This window comes from Eulemur rufifrons, chromosome 7, assembly GCF_041146395.1.
Source record: "Eulemur rufifrons isolate Redbay chromosome 7, OSU_ERuf_1, whole genome shotgun sequence".
Classification (NCBI taxonomy): Eukaryota; Metazoa; Chordata; class Mammalia; order Primates; family Lemuridae; genus Eulemur; species Eulemur rufifrons.
The window spans coordinates 56,213,095-56,231,531 of record NC_090989.1 but is presented as its reverse complement, the minus strand read 5'-3'; the positions used below and the strand labels follow the sequence as shown (position 1 = coordinate 56,231,531).

At 35.3% G+C, this 18,437-nt stretch overlaps 1 protein-coding gene across 1 annotated transcript in view; it reads left to right on the top strand.

The window, feature by feature from the left end:
• Positions 1-2,123: 2,123 nt before the first annotated feature.
• The window catches only part of SLC9C1 (solute carrier family 9 member C1), a 92,505-nt gene continuing 76,191 nt past the window's right edge, over positions 2,124-18,437 (top strand). Inside the window, exons 1-6 of the mRNA XM_069471968.1 lie at positions 2,124-2,274; positions 3,449-3,549; positions 5,526-5,654; positions 6,543-6,708; positions 10,148-10,276; positions 14,937-15,098. Of these exons, the coding sequence (XP_069328069.1) occupies positions 2,124-2,274; positions 3,449-3,549; positions 5,526-5,654; positions 6,543-6,708; positions 10,148-10,276; positions 14,937-15,098 (838 nt within the window). The remainder of the gene's footprint in view (positions 2,275-3,448; positions 3,550-5,525; positions 5,655-6,542; positions 6,709-10,147; positions 10,277-14,936; positions 15,099-18,437) is intronic.

Sequence of the window (18,437 nt, the reverse complement as noted above, 5' to 3'; positions counted from 1 at the left end):
CTCCCTGCAACAAATAGTAAACAAAACTTGTCGGCTACAGGTGTATTTCTGGTGATTTTGGCTGAAGGGCATTGAAACCCTTTCTCACAAAACGTGACCAAGGATATTGAAAACAAGCTGCCTTTGAGACTGAAAATTGAGCAGTGTTGCCTTTGAGTTGGGTGGATCACAGCGGTTGCTAGCCTTGGCTACATGTTAAAATCACCTGAAGAGCCCTGACTGCAACTCGGACTGAATGAAATTACAATCTCTGGGGATAGGACCCACTTACCAATATCATTGTAGCTTCCCAGGTGAATCCAAAAAGTAATAAATACAGGGAGAGAAATTATGCAGACTAGGAAATTATACAGATTTGAAAATTGAGGCCAATGGAATTGAAGTAAGTTGCCCACAGTCTTTGAACCTACGAGCAGAAGCCCATCAGACTGATGTGTGCAGGTGGTCTGACCACAGAGTCCACACTTTTACCTTGGTGCTAACGTGATGCAACCTTTGTAACTGGTATCTATAAGGCTTTTTGATGCTGGTGATATTAAGTGGAAAATAGCATAAAGTATAATTACAAAAGAATGAGCCCAACTATGTAAATAAAACACATAAGAGCCGGCCGGGCGCGGTGGCTCACGCCTGTAATCCTAGCACTCTGGGAGGCCGAGGTGGGCGGATCGTTTGAGCTCAGGAGTTCGAGACCAGCCTGAGCAAGAGCGAGACCCCACCTCTACTAAAAATAGAAAGAAATTATATGGACAGCTAAAAATATATAGAGAGAAAAATTGGCCGGGCATGGTGGCGCATGCCTGTAGTCCCAGCTACTCGGGAGGCTGAGACAGGAGGATCGCTTGAGCTCAGGAGTTTGAGGTTGCTGTGAGCTAGGCTGACGCCACGGCACTCACTCTAGCCTGGGCAACAGAGTGAGACTCTGTCTCAAAAAAAAAAAAAAACACACATAAGAGCCACTGTATGATATGATTGTGGGTGATTTTTCTCTGCTTTTGAAATGTTTATTTCAAGAAGTGTTCACAATAAGCATATATTCAGCTATTTAATTTTCTCTCTCAAAATATTGTTTTTCTTATCAGAAAAGAACATATAAGAAAAAAAATATATATATATATATATGCACACACACACACACGCACATTTCAGAAACTGAAAAACAAATGGCCAGGTTATGATAGGAATCATAATTGCTTAACAAGGCAGTCAGATGAAGCCAATAGCAGATACTGGAAAATGTTAAGCTGCTAGTATGAGAGAGAGAAGCATAAGAATTCCCTGCATGAGTTTAAGACCTTTGGTGTAAAACTTCCCTCTCCATGGGAAGCAGGTGTGATTACCCGACTGTGGCTATTATGTATTGCTTCAGAGCCTTATCAAGGCCTTTGTTGTTCCTCTTCCAAGAAGTAACAATAAGACAGAATATGTAACAATTCCCCAGTTTTAAGTAAGTCTTTTGGGTTTCAATATTTTTCTTACAATCTTGGTTGCTGTGTAAATATATAACAGTTAGAGAAAACCTGACCTGTCAGTGTCCCAAATGAGATAAAAGGCGGCCGTGATTGGATGTCAGCATAATCTATTAATTTCTGTCTGGAAAAAGCAACAAAAGAGAGCCAAATATTCTTCCCCCATTCTACTTCCCGGTTTGGAATAGCTGCCAGAACATGCTCCCAAGGGCTCAGGTAAGCTGAGGACAAACCCCTCAGTTGTCTGTCCCCAGAGCTAAGAAACCTGCCCCAGCTTGTGGTCCTAATGACCGCATTGGTGAGTGTGAATGGCTAGATGAAGAATTCCTGTTTCAAACAGTTGGACAGATGCGGGGTGGATAATAACTGAGTAGTGCCTGGCATCATAAGTGAACACATGGGGACACTGGCTAGTCTCTATCACTTGGAGTTCTGCCTTTTTAATCTCATTGTTGAAAGCATCATAGAAGGGAGAGGCAGTCCTAATTTTGGCAGACTATATCACTAGAAATAATTAAAGGAGAATATGGGCTTTTTTTCTTTTTAAGAAAATTATTAGAAGGCCACCAAGAAGGCAAATCTTATGTTCCTTTGAACCTACTGAGTTTTGCAGACAGACCTAGAGTTGGACTCAGACGCATTGTGAAAAACAAGATGGACGCCAATACCAACAGTAGTTCTAACCTCACCTTTAGTAACAAATTTTCTGGCTCATGGCTGAAATTGCTCTGGAGTTTCTTTTTGACTACTCCTGACGACCTGCCTGAAATCATTCTCATAATGTCTTTGATCTGCACGATTGGAGGTAAGAGTCACTTTGTTTTTGTTTGTTCTGTTTTGTTTTGTTTTTTTTTCCGAGCCAAGGGTCTCACTAAATTGCCCAGGCTGGTCTTGAACTCCAGGACTCAAGCAATCCTCCCGCCTCAGCCTCTTGAGTAGCTGGGATTATAGGCATGTGCCGTCATGCTCGGCTAACTCTCTCTTTATCTGAGTTTATGTTATGAGAACAGCTTACAAATGTACCATATAAAATTATGGAAAGAAGCAGTAAATAGGAAATAAGAATTTTGTTACTAAATTCATAACTTTATCCCAATATTTTCAATCAAATGAATCCAATAATAGTCTGCCTCTGAAAAGGGATATGTAGAATCTGATTTCTATATTTTTCATCTTTGTTGTATTCAAAGTGTTTACAGCTTTTGACTTGATAGGTCAGGGTTAGATTTAAGTGACGTGGATAATTGAGGCAAATAAGTAGAAAATCATAGTATCCCTAGGATGCCATGGGTTTTATCCAAATTATAAGTTATGCCTAGCTTTTTTAAGAAGGAAAGAACACTATGGAAATAAAAAGAAAACAAGGTTCATTTTTGCACTTTCTTTGACTTGATTAGGGATTGCATTACAAAGAAGCAGAAAAAAATTAAATGGAAGGAAATGCTGTGATATTACTTATTGCACTTTTATAACCATGATAACAAAGTTAATGTTAACCATTTATTATAGGCTTTTTAATGTGTAATAGGTAACTAATTTTTTAATGAGAAAAATACAGCTAGTTCCTCATTGCTCGTCAACCAGGAGTTTCATTAAAGTTATTTATTAACCTTTTATTGCAGAATTGCTAAAGAAACTAATCTATGATTTAGTGTGTACAAAAACTACTCTAAATATTCCAGTAGCAACCCAAGAACACGCTTCCAGTGTTCCCATGATTGCTAGCAGTGTATAGTAAAAATTCTAAAAAAATGAGAATGAGATGTATCATAGGAGAGGTAAAACAGGAACCCGGACTAACAGTTACACTGATTCTGAGTCCATGTATTTATGTGTAAGAGAGGGCTTCAATTACAAGAAAATAGAAAATGATTAGTAAAGCAGTATTTTATTATCCTCAACAGTAAGAAATCATATCACATTGAAGTTCTATAAATGTGATATTTCATTGCCTTTCATTAACAACATATTTTTTGCAGCATTTTGGAACCAGCACTTGAAAGACTTTCCAATTCCTCTCTCTGTGTCATTATTTTTCTTTGGATGCGGTCTTGAAATACTAAGTTTTACATCTTTCCAGGTATGTATAGTAAGTGAGTATTTTGTCCTATATCTAAGAATAATATAAATGCAGAGATGCCTTTAAAATTTTTGCAAAAATACTCATCTCCTCACTGCTGTGCCAGTTGATAGATGCTTGTAATGCAGATGGCATCCATCAGATCAGATATGTAGAAAAAAGAGCCAGGCCTGAAAAAGCTGAGATCCAGTTAAACATATTCAAAACAGAGCCTAGTTCTAAAACTATGTAGGCAATTTGGAACAAGTGCACATATAGCTACTGACAGTGTAAGTGGCCAATGAGTATTGAACAGAATTCAAAAGTTTAGACAAGAAATTGGCTAATGAGATAGTAGCTCAGGGAGACTTTGTGCTACTGGTACAGGACTCTAGTAGCAAGAGAATCTAATATTGATCCAATCGGTTGCCTCAGTTAAGAATGTTTTATAGGGCTTCCATTAGAATAGAGGCCAGTCCCCAAGTGTGAAGAGTTGGCCCACGGACCATCTTTTACCAATGTCTGCCCTAGTAAATAAGAGTGGATATGAGAACTTGTCTGAAAATAATTGACTTTTCCAAACAAATTTAGCCAGCAATGTTAAAAACATTATAGAAAACGTGTTCATGTGAGAACCAGAAACAGATTACTACTTCACTTGTCATAAACAGGTTTTATAATCATATGATTTTGACATAAATGCAATTTTAAGTGCTTCTATAAACTTTACTATTTGTCAGCAACTCCTTCAAAGGGAGAGACTTTATGTTAAAAAAAAAAACTGTGAAAGGTCTAAGATTTTTACTCTACTTGCAAGCTAATATGCTAGTCTGGACAAAAGACATGAGACTCCTGGGCCAGAGACAAGGGACTTTATTACTCACAGCAATAACAGTTCCCAGAGTATGAGCATTTTCTTGTGACTGTTTCCTAAATCCCAGTCCCGCAGGGACAAGCAAAGAGGACTAGGTGAAATCTGCACATACAGTGGGTTGCATTACAGGAGAATAAACCTGAGCTTAGAGAACCCGTATCTTTTATGTTGGGTAGTAAGCTCATTTGCTGTCTTCCTCCAAGGGAAACATTATCTTTATTACATTGGACAGCAAAGTAAGTCTGCCCTTTGCTCCAGAGGACATTTGCTCCCTCTTCCAAGACTGTTAGCCATACAAACACTCATGAAAAGATAGCTGGAATAAAAGCAGTCAGTACCTCCACTCATGCCACAAGAGAACCCATGGCAAATTATCTCTCAAATTCAAAGATATCACCTAATACAGTAGGTACTTAGTGTTTCCTTGATAAATGAATGTTGAATGGATGCCCATTATAGGACTTACAAATTTCAACTAAATAGCTTATGATAAACATTGTTAGTCATTGCATGAATTACACTAACTTTCCAGTCTCTATCCTTCTGTTTCTCCACACACATCTTCTGTAAAAGACATGGCAAATTATTTATATTAATAGTTTCTAGAATTTGATTTGATTTACTCTTTTGTGGATTTTGTTCATGATAATCAACCTACCTGCAATCTCTTTCCTCCTCCTGTATGCATGAAAATCTGCTACATATTCTTTAGTACCCATATCAATGAACTTTCTATACCAGTTCTTTAAAAATAAAATAAAATGGGCATAGGGATGTGCATTAACTTTTTTCTGTAATTGGCAATAATCTGATGGAAAACTATGAAAATCCAACAGAGTTAAGACTTTAGCACTTACTACATTGTGATGTATCTTTTATTTATTTATTTTTATTTCAGAATATTATGGGGGTACAAATGCTTAGGTTACATATATTGCCTTTGCCCTGCCCAAGTCAGAGCTACAGCACACCCATCCCCCAGACAGTGAGCACCACACCTATTAGGTGTGAATATACCCCAAAATTGTCTTTCTCTGTTGCTAGAGATAGGAGTACCTGGCATATATTCTATGTTAATAAAGGGATGGATAAATGAGAAAATGATGTATTTTTATATTTTTAGGTCCAAAGGTATGTAGATGGCATACAAGGGATGAGTCCAGAATTATTTTTTGGACTATTTACACCAGTAATTTTCTTTAATGTTGCATTTGACATGGATGTATACATACTCCAGAAGTTATTGTCACAGGTAAGTAGCATTTTTAAATAATATCTTTAACTCATGAAGTGCATGATATCTATATTCAGATTTTTAAAAATTTTGCTCCAAAATACAAAACAAAGAATACAGCAAAAGTACAGGGTATGGGAATAATAAATTCAGCTCCATATTTTAGTGACTAAACCGTATCTTAGCAATTGTCTAGCACATTGAAGACCCCCAAAATAAATCACGGAGGAAAAAAGCAATTCTGAAAATCTGACTGACAGACCTTCATACCAGTTATAATTTTAACTGTGAAAGTTTATAAGAGAGCTACTATGAAGTATATTAGCTCCAGTAAAAGGAAATTGTTGAGAAAAGTCATGTTTTAACATACCCACCTTCTAAAGCTTCCTACATCCATATGTAAAAGAACAAAAGCAGAGAAGACAGCTCACAGCGGCAGCCATAACTCTAATTCACAAACTATTATGACTTTTTAAAATCATGTGCGATTTGGACTATATCAGGGAAAGACCTTGAGAAGAAACACTCCAAATGATGAGTATGGTGTACATTTCTTTCAAAATAATCAAAACAGATTTGTAAATATAAGGCCATTACCTAAACTGCAACAGAAGCAAAACTATTAGAATAGTTTGCGCTTTAAACCAAATCCAGACATGTAGAGTTCAGACAAACGACAAATAGATGAAATTGCAAAGAAGAGAGATGTGACAGTGGTTTGAGTTGCTTCAGCTGATCTCTGCCGAGCCATCTCTCGCATCCGTTCAGTGGGCGTGCCAGCTGGAGCAGAGCGAGCTAGCCTGCCCAACCCATGGTGGTGATTCTACATCTCCAGTAATCCTATCTGCTTTTTAAAACTGAAAACAAAAGCAATCTGATTTTTCTTTTTGTAAAATTTCTTTGCAGATTCTTTTAATTACAATTCCTGGCTTTTTAATTAATTATACCTTAATTCTTTGGTATCTGGCATCTGTGAATAAATTACTTTTGAAGACCATTCCATGGTTATTATTTTCAGCTATCCTTGTGAGTCCAGATCCCATGCTTACTGCAACTGCCATAAGAGATCTTGGTAGGTATATCAAATTTTGTGACTAATTTATCTCAGTTTTAAGATTTTTTGTTTGTGGCAGCTTTTCACTACGTGGAGTGAGGTGTGAGGGATTGGGAACTGAGGATTGGGCAGAGATTCTGTGGATGATGTTTAAGACAGCAGCAAACACCAGTGATGGACTTACCTAGTATCCAAGAAAAAACATTATATCCAATTATGAAATAGGGCAGGGGATTAGTTAGAACCCTTAATGTTATACCTGTTTCTACCTTGGGCCATCAGAACAGTTCCGGGGCATTACAACATTGCATATACATATGGCGACGTTTCTGTTGCCCAATATTTCTTTTCCTTTGAAAAGTCATTAGGATAATGTCATTTTAAAAATGGCTTCCCTTTGGAGTCATTGTCACTATTAAGCCTGAAAAGTCAAAAACAATAAAATCACCAATCATGTAGTTGTTTTCAGTGTATACTATTTTAAGAGAAATAAATCTATATTTTAAAGTAAAATACACAGTCAATTTAACTTAGAAAAGTTTTTTCTTAGAAAAGAAAAAATTCAAAAGCCTCATACAGAGAAAAACAACCTAATTTTTCCCATTGGTCATTCTTTAATAATGAGAACTAGAAAAATTGCTTTAAAATAGAATATTAATATGGCACATCCATGCATGCAAATAGAAGGATATTCATAGCTTGGATTCATATCACATAATTTCCCCTACCTACTTAAATGTCAGTCATATTTCAAAACTCCCTTTAAGGAAATTTAATTGTGTATAAACTGTAAATTAAATCTAGATCATCATCATTAGGTGCCAAATTAATTGCGATCCATTAGGTTTATGTAAGTGAGATAATTAACTAGACCTCTCAGTCTTGTTTCAAAGCACAGATAAAAACATGAAATTAATTATTTTTTAAATTCAGTGATTTTTGTCTATATAAATACATGCATCATAAATCAGACATATTTGAGGCAGGACAGAACACTATGATTGAAGGATAAAGTAAATTCATAGATCAAGGCTTTATAACATGGCATCTAAATAGAGTATTAGGAAATTGTTCAGATAATCTAGCATGAGTTATAAATTACCTGACTGTCCCATACAATACATTCCTTTCAATGGTTTTAGAAGTTAAACTCCATGAATGGAGAGAACCCTGATATTACCTACTTCCATCTTAATTTTTCTCTATTTAGAGAATACTCTAAGTTTAGATGTCCATCAGTTGTCCTTTTCCTCTGTCATTAAATGTGCCCATAGTGGCAAAATTATAACTTTGAGCATCTCTAAGTGATTTTCTAAAAGCCATAAGAGGGAAATATTATATAATAAATTCCTTTTTGTGAACCAACCATTGTATAATCATGCACGCATGCTAGCGCACACACACATATTCATTTCAATTTTATTTTCACTTTATGGCCAGTTAAATGGCAAAGAACTATCTGAGGCAAGTAGAAATAAAGTACTGGAGACACATCAAGTGTAAATACATGAATGAAAGAAAACCAAGCCTTCAAGACAAGGTGATTAAGAGGGTGAGGTGAGATTTTAGAATAAGGAACTGCCAGCATCCATCACTCTAGCCTGGGTTCTTGTCTTCCTCCCCACACTCTCATATCACATTCCTCCCTCTGTGTGACATTGTCAGTACCAACACTTTTGTCCTCAAAAGATTTGAGGGACTCCTATGATAGCTGAGAGCTACTTTCACACTTCTCTTAAGTTTATAATCTTGTAGTCCAGCATTCCACTGGTTTTCTAGCCTGCAGTTGTTGAATTTAAATAATCTATTTGGAGTATTTTGCAAGATTATGCTCATAAATTTTGGCACCTTACCATTACTTTTGAAATTTTGCTTTTCTTTTCACTTTGCATCTTTCACAAAAAATTTAAAGTATTTTTCTCTTGGCAGCATTTTTGTTGAGTTTCCAGAGGACGATTTATAAACATGTATGTCTACAAATTTGTGTAAATGTGTTTATACATACACACACACACACACACACATATCTCCTCAAAAAAAATCTGCCCAGGACTATCAGTAGAATACAAGAGTACATTAACATTGTTTTGAGCTTTTTATGTTCTTTTGACTTTCCTTATGCCCTGTATCTATTATTTATTTCTGAATATTCACACTTGCTAAAATGGAATAATTTTACAACAATATCAGTTAGCTTACAACTTCAAATGTAATGGTTTAAAACAATAATTATTTATTTTTTCTCACAAGTCTGGTAGTTCTGATGATATGAAAAGGACTCTGCTGATCTTGGCTAGGCTCACTAATGAATCTATAGTCAGCTGACAGGTCATCTGGAGGCTAAGTGATCCAAGCTGGCCTCAATTGGGAAGATCCACCTTTCCTTCATGTATCTTTAACATTCCTCCAGTGGGATAGCCAGGGAATGCTGCCATGGTGGTGTCAGGAGACCAAGAGAGAGGAGGCAGAGATCTTTCTGCTCTCATCAAGTCTCATAACCAAATAGACCAGATCGTCTTGATGAGAAGCACTGCAAAGTCTTACAGAAATGGACATGCATACCAGGAGAAAGGAAGAACTGGACCGTGGAAGCAATTCAGCCACCACAAGAACAAACTGCCTTGGCGTTTCTTCTGTCAGCATGCTGATTATAGTTAGGCTGTCATCACAGTTATACAGTGGTTGGTTCACAAAAAGGAATTTATTATATAATAATATTTCCCTCCTATGGCTTTTAGAAAATCCCTTAGAGATGCTCGAAGTTATAATTTTGCCACTATAGGCACACTTAATGGCAGAAGAAAAGGGCAACTGATGGACATCTAAACTTAGAATATCATCAGAAATAGAGAAAAATTAAGATGGAAGTAGGTAATATCAGGGTTCTCTCCATTCATGTCGTTTGATTTCTAAAACCATTGAAAGGAATGTATTGTATGGGACAGTCAGGTAATTTCTAACTTGTGCTAGATTATCCGAACAATTTCCTGATACTCTATTTAGATGCCATGTTCTAAAGCCTTGGTCTATGAATTTACTTTATCCTTCAATCACAGTTTTCTGTCTTGCCTCAAATACATCTGATTTATGATGCACGTATTTATATAGACAAAATCACTGAATTAAAAAAATAATTAATTTCATGTTTTTATCTGTGCTTTGAAACAAAGACTGAGAGGTCTAGTTAATTATCTCACTTACATAAACATAATGGACCACAATTAATTTGGCACCTAATGACGATGATCTAGATTTAATTTACAGTTTATACACAATTAAATTTCCTTAAAGGGAGTTTTAAAATAGGACTGAAGTTTAAGTAAGTGGGGCAAATTATGTGATATAAATCCAAACTAGGAATATCCCTTCTATTTGCTGATAAAATGTTATTCTTCAATATTTAGTATTTAATGTTTTTCTCACTTTAAAAACATCTTTCCCCCCTCAATATACATAGGTCTTTCTAGAAGCCTCTCCAGTTTAATTGTTGGAGAAAGTCTAATGACCTCTGTTATGTCATTAATGATGTTTCGTAGTATCATGGATATTAATAAAAGAAGACAAAGCAAGATGAACTATACCTTAGGTAAAGACCTATTTTCCTTCCTAATTTTTTAAAAATCAGAATCCTGTATTCTCTGAAAGCTGACATAAATTTGTAATATCTTACCATAAATTATACTTGTAGGAATATTGTAGCGAGTGTTTGTATAGTGACTGACCCTTTACAAAGTACTGTCACATGTTCCTTATTTAATGTTAGCTATGGTTGTGTTGTGAGGCTGTGTTGAGACTCTCCATGAAAATGCTTATGGAAGCACCATTCCACAGGCCTGCGCTGAACCGGAGTGCTGGACAATCAGGATTAGAGATTTCCTTTATGTGCTGAAGATGAGCTTAGAAAATAAGCCAGGTAATGCACCCACTGGTAATGAGAGGAGGCAGCCTCTCTACTCTTTGCCCTGGGACCATCTCTCATGCAGGCAACATAGAAAGCTGTCAACTCCAGCAGGAAGTGTGGGTTATGTGGCCATCTACAGGGCCAGAGACCAGTGCTTGTAAGCAGAGGAATTGAAAGGTGCATGTGAGCTCTTTCTTTTACCACCTTCAGATGGCCCTCAGACTTAATATTTTTTTCCTTGTGTATGTGCATAAAATAAAAAACATATATGTACATTATAATGATGATTATAAAGTATACAGCTATGTAGTTATCACTCAGGCAAGAAATTTAGTGTTACCAGTACTCCCAGAAGCATCTTATGTGCTCCTCCCTGGTCAAAACCCCATATCTTCCTCCTAGAAAAGTCATTCCCAATGTGTAGTCTCTGAATCCTTTGGTAGTAGAGGAAGAGGATCCACAGGACCCTTTCAGGGTGTCCATGAAATCAAAATATTTTCATGATATTACTTACAATTTATGTGTTTATTTACCATTTTTCTTGTGGTATATTTGCACTGGTTGGGAAAAGCAATGATTTACAGTCTTCTTGAGAAATTGATGACATACTATTCCACTCACCGGCTGTCTGCTGTGCTCTGAGGCCTTCTGCAGCATTGTCTCAGTCCACTGCCATGCCCATTCCCTTGGGAAAAGAGTGTTTAGAAAGTACCTCCAGACCATATTCTAGTCCACCACAGGGTCTGTATGACACCAAATTCTTCTGCTACTCATTCTCCCCAGCAATGAAGAATATCCCAAATTATCTTTAACCACTCAAGAGGAAAAGTTTTACCTGTAATATTTTTTTTCTATCCCTGGAGAGGGCTTCATTGTTGAACAACCAGGGACCCTGTTTAGCTCTGCTCTTACCTATTCCTGCCTTATCCTAAAATTCAGTGAAAACTATTCTTTCCCAAGAAGCTCCATCCTGGGAACCACTCCCTGCCTCCATCTCTTCCCCAAGGAGCTAAACCAGGTGGTGGACTGTTACCCTAGTTGTGCATAAGAAGTACTTGCTTTTAGCCTTTGAGACTTGTGAGCAACACACTGATGGAGCTCTGTATCCAGTGTTAGTTTACCCAGGTCATGGAAGCTTGGAACATCTGTGGTGAACCTTGAACCCCAGTTTAGCACAGAAAGATACATTGTCTTTAAGTATGTCAAATTTGCCATCTATGATGTGTGAGAAAGCCAAATAACCACCCACACAAACTCTACCAACATCCAGAGTACAAATGGAGGTAACCCAATAAGGCACTCAGGGAGTTTTCATCATAAAACTTCCTATAGACATAACCTTCCTGAAGACAACTAAGGTGAGCAAGAAAGAAGTATCTGTACTCAGAAGCACCTTAAAAACTCAAGGGCCACCTTTGAGGAAACTGAAGTGAAAAGCACAAAAAGTACAGTCATACATGCCACTTGGGAAAATCCAAGTCCAAGACCAAACCTGGTCCATATTCTACCAGATTTCATTCAAGATATTATATATGATGACAGAATTTCAGGGAAACTTGTATCAGAAATGACATCTCCAGTCTAATCAAGAGAACTTTCTTGATACTCACTGTGGGGCAGGGGGTGGGGTGCAGAGAATGAAAAAGGGCGGAAAAGATACTGATTCATTGATTCAATATTTGTTAATATGCACTATGTAATAGTTGCTATTCTGGGGCCTGGGTATTCAGCCACAAACACAATAGACAAAGTTCCCTTGTTTTCATAGAGCTTGTCTTGTAATTTTGACAATAATCAATGGATAGAACTTTATGTTATTTTTTAGGTTTCACAGGGATAAAAACTGTAAGTATTTACTATTAAAATAATATTAATCACTTCAATAATAAAAACTCTGCTGTAGGAGAAAGAGAGCAATGAATTTATTTTCTTAGTCATTAGGACTTTCTCTGAACTTTTAATAGCTTTGAAAGAAAAATTTCCCTTAGCAAATAAAGATGCTTGATAAGCTTTACTGGTATTGCATTTATATTTCATTTACATCACCTGACACAATTGTGAATCAATAATTTTCATAGTAACCATTGCTTTTATACCTTTTATGGTTATTTAAACAGTGTTACTAATCTTTGAAGTTAGCACATATTTCATAATAGGGAAAAATTGAGAAGAGTCATTGCTCTCAGAGTTCTTACCCTTTCCAACTTAGGCGCTAGGAGTTTAAGAACTAAGTAATAAGGGATTTGCTTTGAGACTTTTCCTGGCTAAACAAATTTAGTTGGCAAACTATGTTACTTATTAAGAGGTATTTTCCTTTCTTAAAGGAGAAAACAGCTTTCAAATTGTGGTCTTTTAACTCTAAATTCCTGTATGCTTCTGAAACCAGAGTTGGCCTCCATCCTCCGTTTCAGTGACAGGAGATGCTGCATTCCCAAAATTATTACCAGGGCCAGATCCAAGCCTAGAACTCATGAGGCTTAGAGGCATGCCTGGTTCCAGCAACTGAGTCTATCATGGGCTCAGGCTCCCTGTTTTCCTGGGAAGCGCAACATAATGGTGCCTTGTGGAAAGCAATTAGGCAAAATATAAAAATATCAACAACAAAGGAGCAACTATCTTTTAGTGTAGTGATTCCACTTTTGGGACTCAAGGAAGTAATCAGAGAAACACAAAAAACTTATATACAGAAATAGACACTGCAGCATTGTTTATCAGGCGGCAAAGTTAAAATAAGTGAAATACCCAACAATAAGGAAGCAATAATTCAGTTTGTCAGGTCAATAATACAGGAGATTCCTTCAGATGGGACCTGAAATCATTCCTTTTTCCGTATTTCCTGTATGTATTACATTTGGTCTAGAGTATAAGTTTCATGAGTTTATGGACTTCCTACTTCTTGTTCATTCATATCTCTCTAAAATTTATTACATGTTTGACATACAGTAGGCACTGAATAAATATATATTCCTTAATGGAGCCTGAAAGAAGCTCATAAACCAAAGTAACCAAATTTTACAAACTCTAGCCAGGAGCAGTGGCACATGCCTATACTCCTCCCAGTTACTGGGGAGGCTGAGGCAGGAGAACTGCTTTAGCCCAGAAGTTCAGAATTGTAGTGCCCAATGATTGTGCCTGTGAATAGCTCTCCAGCCTGGGCAACACGCAAGATAAAAAAAAGCATAAAGAAACTCTTTCAATTTAAAAATAAGAAAATACTGTACATCTATCCCAAAGATGAGGTATTTTTTATTAATATTATTTTTAATTGATAAATCATAATTGTATACATTTATGGGGTATAATGTGATGTTTTTATGTAAGTTTCCAATGTAGAATGATTAAATCAAGCTAATGAACATATCATCACCTCACTAAACTGTAATTTTTTATGGTGAGACATTTTAAATTTCCTCTCTTAAATAAACATTGATATTTATTTTGAAATGTTAATACATTATTATTGACCACAGTCACTCTACTGTGGAATATATCTCAAAACTGATACCTCTTGTCTATCTGAAACTTTGTAACCAATAATCAACAATTCTCCATTCTTTCCCTCTCCACCACCTCCAGCCTCAGGCAATAATCATTCTACTCTCTACTTTTGCAAGTTCAACTTTTTTAGATTCTACATATAAGTGAGATCATGTGGTATTATTCCTTCTGTGCCTGGATTATTTCTCTTAGCATAATGTCCTCTAGGTTCATTCATGTTGCTACAAATGATTATTCAGCCTTCCTTTATAAGGCTGAATGGTGTTAAATTATGTATATATACCACATTTTCTTTATCCATTCACTTACTGGTAGACACTTAGGTTGATTCCATATGTTGGAAAGAAAAAACGTGATTAAAAAATGGGCAAAGGATCTGAACAGACAATTTTGAAAAGCGGACATACAGATGGCCAATGGGTACATGAAAAAATGCTGAGCATAACTAATCATTTCAGAAATGCAAATTAAAACTGCAATGAGATATCACCTCACACCTGTTGAAAAATGGCTCTTATTCAAAAGATAAAAGAAACAAGTCCTAGTGAGTATGCAGAGAAGAGGGTACATTGTTGGTGGGAATGGAAATTAGTACAGCCATTATTGAAAATGGTATGGAAGTTTCCCAAAGAACTAAAAATGGAATTATCATACAATCAAGTAATCCCACTTCTGGGTATAAGGAATCAAAATCAATATGTCAAAGGGATGTCTGCACTCCCCTATTCATTGTAGCAATGAGCTCATTTTAAAGAAAATGACCAAAAGAAAAGTTGATCCATAGTGTCACTTAAAATCAAGGGCAAGTAAGTTCTAACTATTTCTTATTTACTCTCCTTTCTTGTAGGTCATGATGTCACCCATACAATTTGCTCATATTTTATAGGAAGTTTCTCAATTGGAATTCTAAGTGCAAAACTATTCGAGTTGTGGATGTCAACTGTTTTTGATCAAGATGTCAATCATATAAGTTTCATCTTTTCAATGCTGTACTTCATCTTTTATATTTGTAAGTGAAGGGCTTATTTCTAAAATTAAATGACATAGAAAATTTCAAAATAAAAATATAGGAAAATACATACAAGGCAAAAGTTATTAAAAACATTCAACTAACCTAGAAGGAATATTTTTGTTAAAATAATCTATCAAAAGAGATAAAAGGTATGACTATCTATACAACAGAAAACAATGTACAAAAATATATAAAGCAAATACTATTGTTGTCCAAAAGACCACCAGGATGGCTAACTAGTGGAAAGGAGAGCTTTCTTGGTGATATTGGCTTGCAAGCTAGGAAGAGAAAGGCTCCAGCATGGACTGAAGGTGCTCTGTCTTTGAGGAGGGGAAGGATGGGTTGGATTTTATGCCTTACAGGGCCAGTAGCATACATATTCAGCAGGTTTGGTGGAAAAGCTATACATATTTATGAGGGTAGCAGAGCACATGGAGATTACATAAACATGTATGTAACATACATCCCGTGTTCACTTTGGGATGGCGTTTTAACATTAAAATGAAGTGGGATTTGACTCTTTACATCAACATGTGAACTATAGGACACAAAGACAGTTGTGTGCAACCTCCATAAACTGGCTGAAACTGGTTTAAGACCTACAGTAGCTTATTAGAAAAGAATGTGTGAAAGGCCACTCCTCTGTTGTGGTTGTAGCTCCCACTGTTAGGGAGTTTAGCAAGGGTGTGGTTTTTCTTATAGTCTTAGGAATTCAGAAATTTGCTCTGGTAGCCAGGCCTCCAAACCTTGACCTGTGGGTAACTTTGTTTCCTTAACCTTAGAGTCCATCATCTTAGTTGATAAAGGAGTATCTATTTTGGTGTCTCAGATCACACTATTATGAAAGAAGAAGAATTTGAAAAAACTATAATTACAGTAACATAAATTATTATGCCTTTCCCATAGAATTTCATGACCAATTGGACAAAAATAATTATAGCTATAAAAAGATTTAAGTAACTTATACACTTGGTTTATAAGATATATAGAGTTTTGCCTCCCAAAACAAAATGCATATTTTTATATATGCTTGTAGACAATTTATAGAAATTAGCTAGAATTGAAGAACATTTCAATAAAATTTCATTGTTCAACCATGATGGAATTACGTTAAATACTAACTACAAAAAGAAGATTTAAAAAAAATCATTCTAACTGCTTATAAATTAGTTATAGTTTTCATGGTAACTCTTAGACCAAAAAAGAAATCAAAATAAAAGTAACAGATCAAGTAAGGCTAAATGTTAGAAAGTCTATCAACATTATTAATCTATTTACCACAGTTGCTTCGTCACAGGAGTATAGAAGATTTCTGATGCATCACTGTTTCCTGACACAGTCTCAGAATCATGTTCAACCCAGCTCTTCAGACAGCCCTTCACATGACTGGGTGTTGGCATGTGAGCTAATACCTAGTTATCACACCCGTACTATGTCTTTTAGTTTCATTAAATGAAAATTTATCACAATTTAAACCAATGATAGAATTTTTTGGTTTTAAAATATTATAAGAACTATTTTATATACCTATTACATTTAAGAATAAGATAATGGTATATATCCTCACATCTATGATTAAAAATAGTTCTGGAAACTCTAGCTAATACAATAGGAAGAAAAAAAAAAGAAAAATTTACACTATTTTCAAAGAAAAATGGTTACATTACTTGCAACATTTTATATTATATAGAAAATCCTACAGAATTAATTAATGAACTTCCAGCAAGATTCTTTAATAGCTTGATATAAGATAGATTTACCCAAAATAGCTGATAGTTTTTACAAACCAGCAGAAAATAGGTAGAAAATATAATAAGAAATTGATTCTCTTTCCACTGACAAAAAGTTATAAAATATCAAGGAATAAACTTAACAAGAAGTTTGGAGCTAAACATATAAATTGCAATAGTTTGCTGAGAAATATAAAATTTGAATAAATTGAGACAAGATAAACTTCTCTTGAGAAATACTAGAGTAACAAGATTCATTATTTTCAATGTCTGAAGAGGGAAAGGCAGAACATAGAATCTTGAGGCTTTCTAACTAATTAATCAGTGGATTAAAGCCAATTGTAATATAGTAAGTTTACAGAATCAAGTTAATTAATTAACAGTGAGGAAATGATCAATCAGTTCAGGTAGGTTCCTCATGCACTACTATATATGTATATACTTAAATTCCTACAAAAATATGTTCTAACAAATATAATTCCCTCGAATATCATTTAAGTAAGTATAGCTCAAGATTAAGGGTTATACCCCAGGAAATAATTTCAAACTTTTAGAGTCAAGATGTCTCAATGGACATTTTAGGAAGAAAACTGCCAGGACAGAATTTCATAACAACAAAATACAGAGTAAATGTAAATCTAATGTAAAAGGACTTTCACTCTGACCTGGCTTACTGTTTATACTATTAGCATCCTCAAGATAGCCATCATAAATATTTTCCTGACTTCAGTGTCACCAGCCAAATTATAATAATTAGTCCAGGACTTGATCTTCTCAAAGTACCTGTGCCCATGGTTCCCTTTTATTTCATAATTCAAAAATGACTAAAGTGTTTGTTTTTCCCTTTGGTACCATTTCTAGCCAGGACTAAAATAAAGAATATAAAAATCTGTAATTTTTTTATCTCTAGAAGGGAAAACTCAATATTGTGATATAATTTAGATTTCATTAAATTAAAATTTATAGCAATTCAAATCAAAGAATGATAAAATTTTTTTGGTTTTAAAATTTTTACAAAAACTATTTTAAAAGTTTACCTAGAAAAATTAATATGTGAGAATAGACAAGACAATTTTAAAAAGTAGAGAACTTTCCCTACGAAGCAGGCATTAAAACATTTACTAGGGCTACAATAATTAAAATATAATTGTTGTAACACAGGAATACAAAGCAAACCAGAGAAACAGAAGGGGCACAGAAATGATCCAAGTGTGAATGCAATTTAGCACATTCACAATATTCTTTAATATTAAAAAGAAATACTTTAATTTTTGTTTATTGACTAGAACAATGTCTGCTGAACATTAGATGGAAAAACAAAAGAAGCCTATTACAGACCTGTGTTACTGTATAATTCCATTTGGGTTTTTTAAATGTCTGACTTTATTTTTGTATATGTATATTGGATTTATAAAATAGGGGTTCACTGGGTACTCTACTCTTCTCAAAGATCTTGACCCAACCATCTTAAATTCCCAATTCTATAAAAACCCAAAGAGCTCATAGTTTCTAAAAATTTCTGGGTTTTCCTTCCTTATGATCTCCTCTACCTCTTTCTGAATTTACAGTAGTTTCTGGTTCTTAGTAAATTTTACTGAAGATGCAG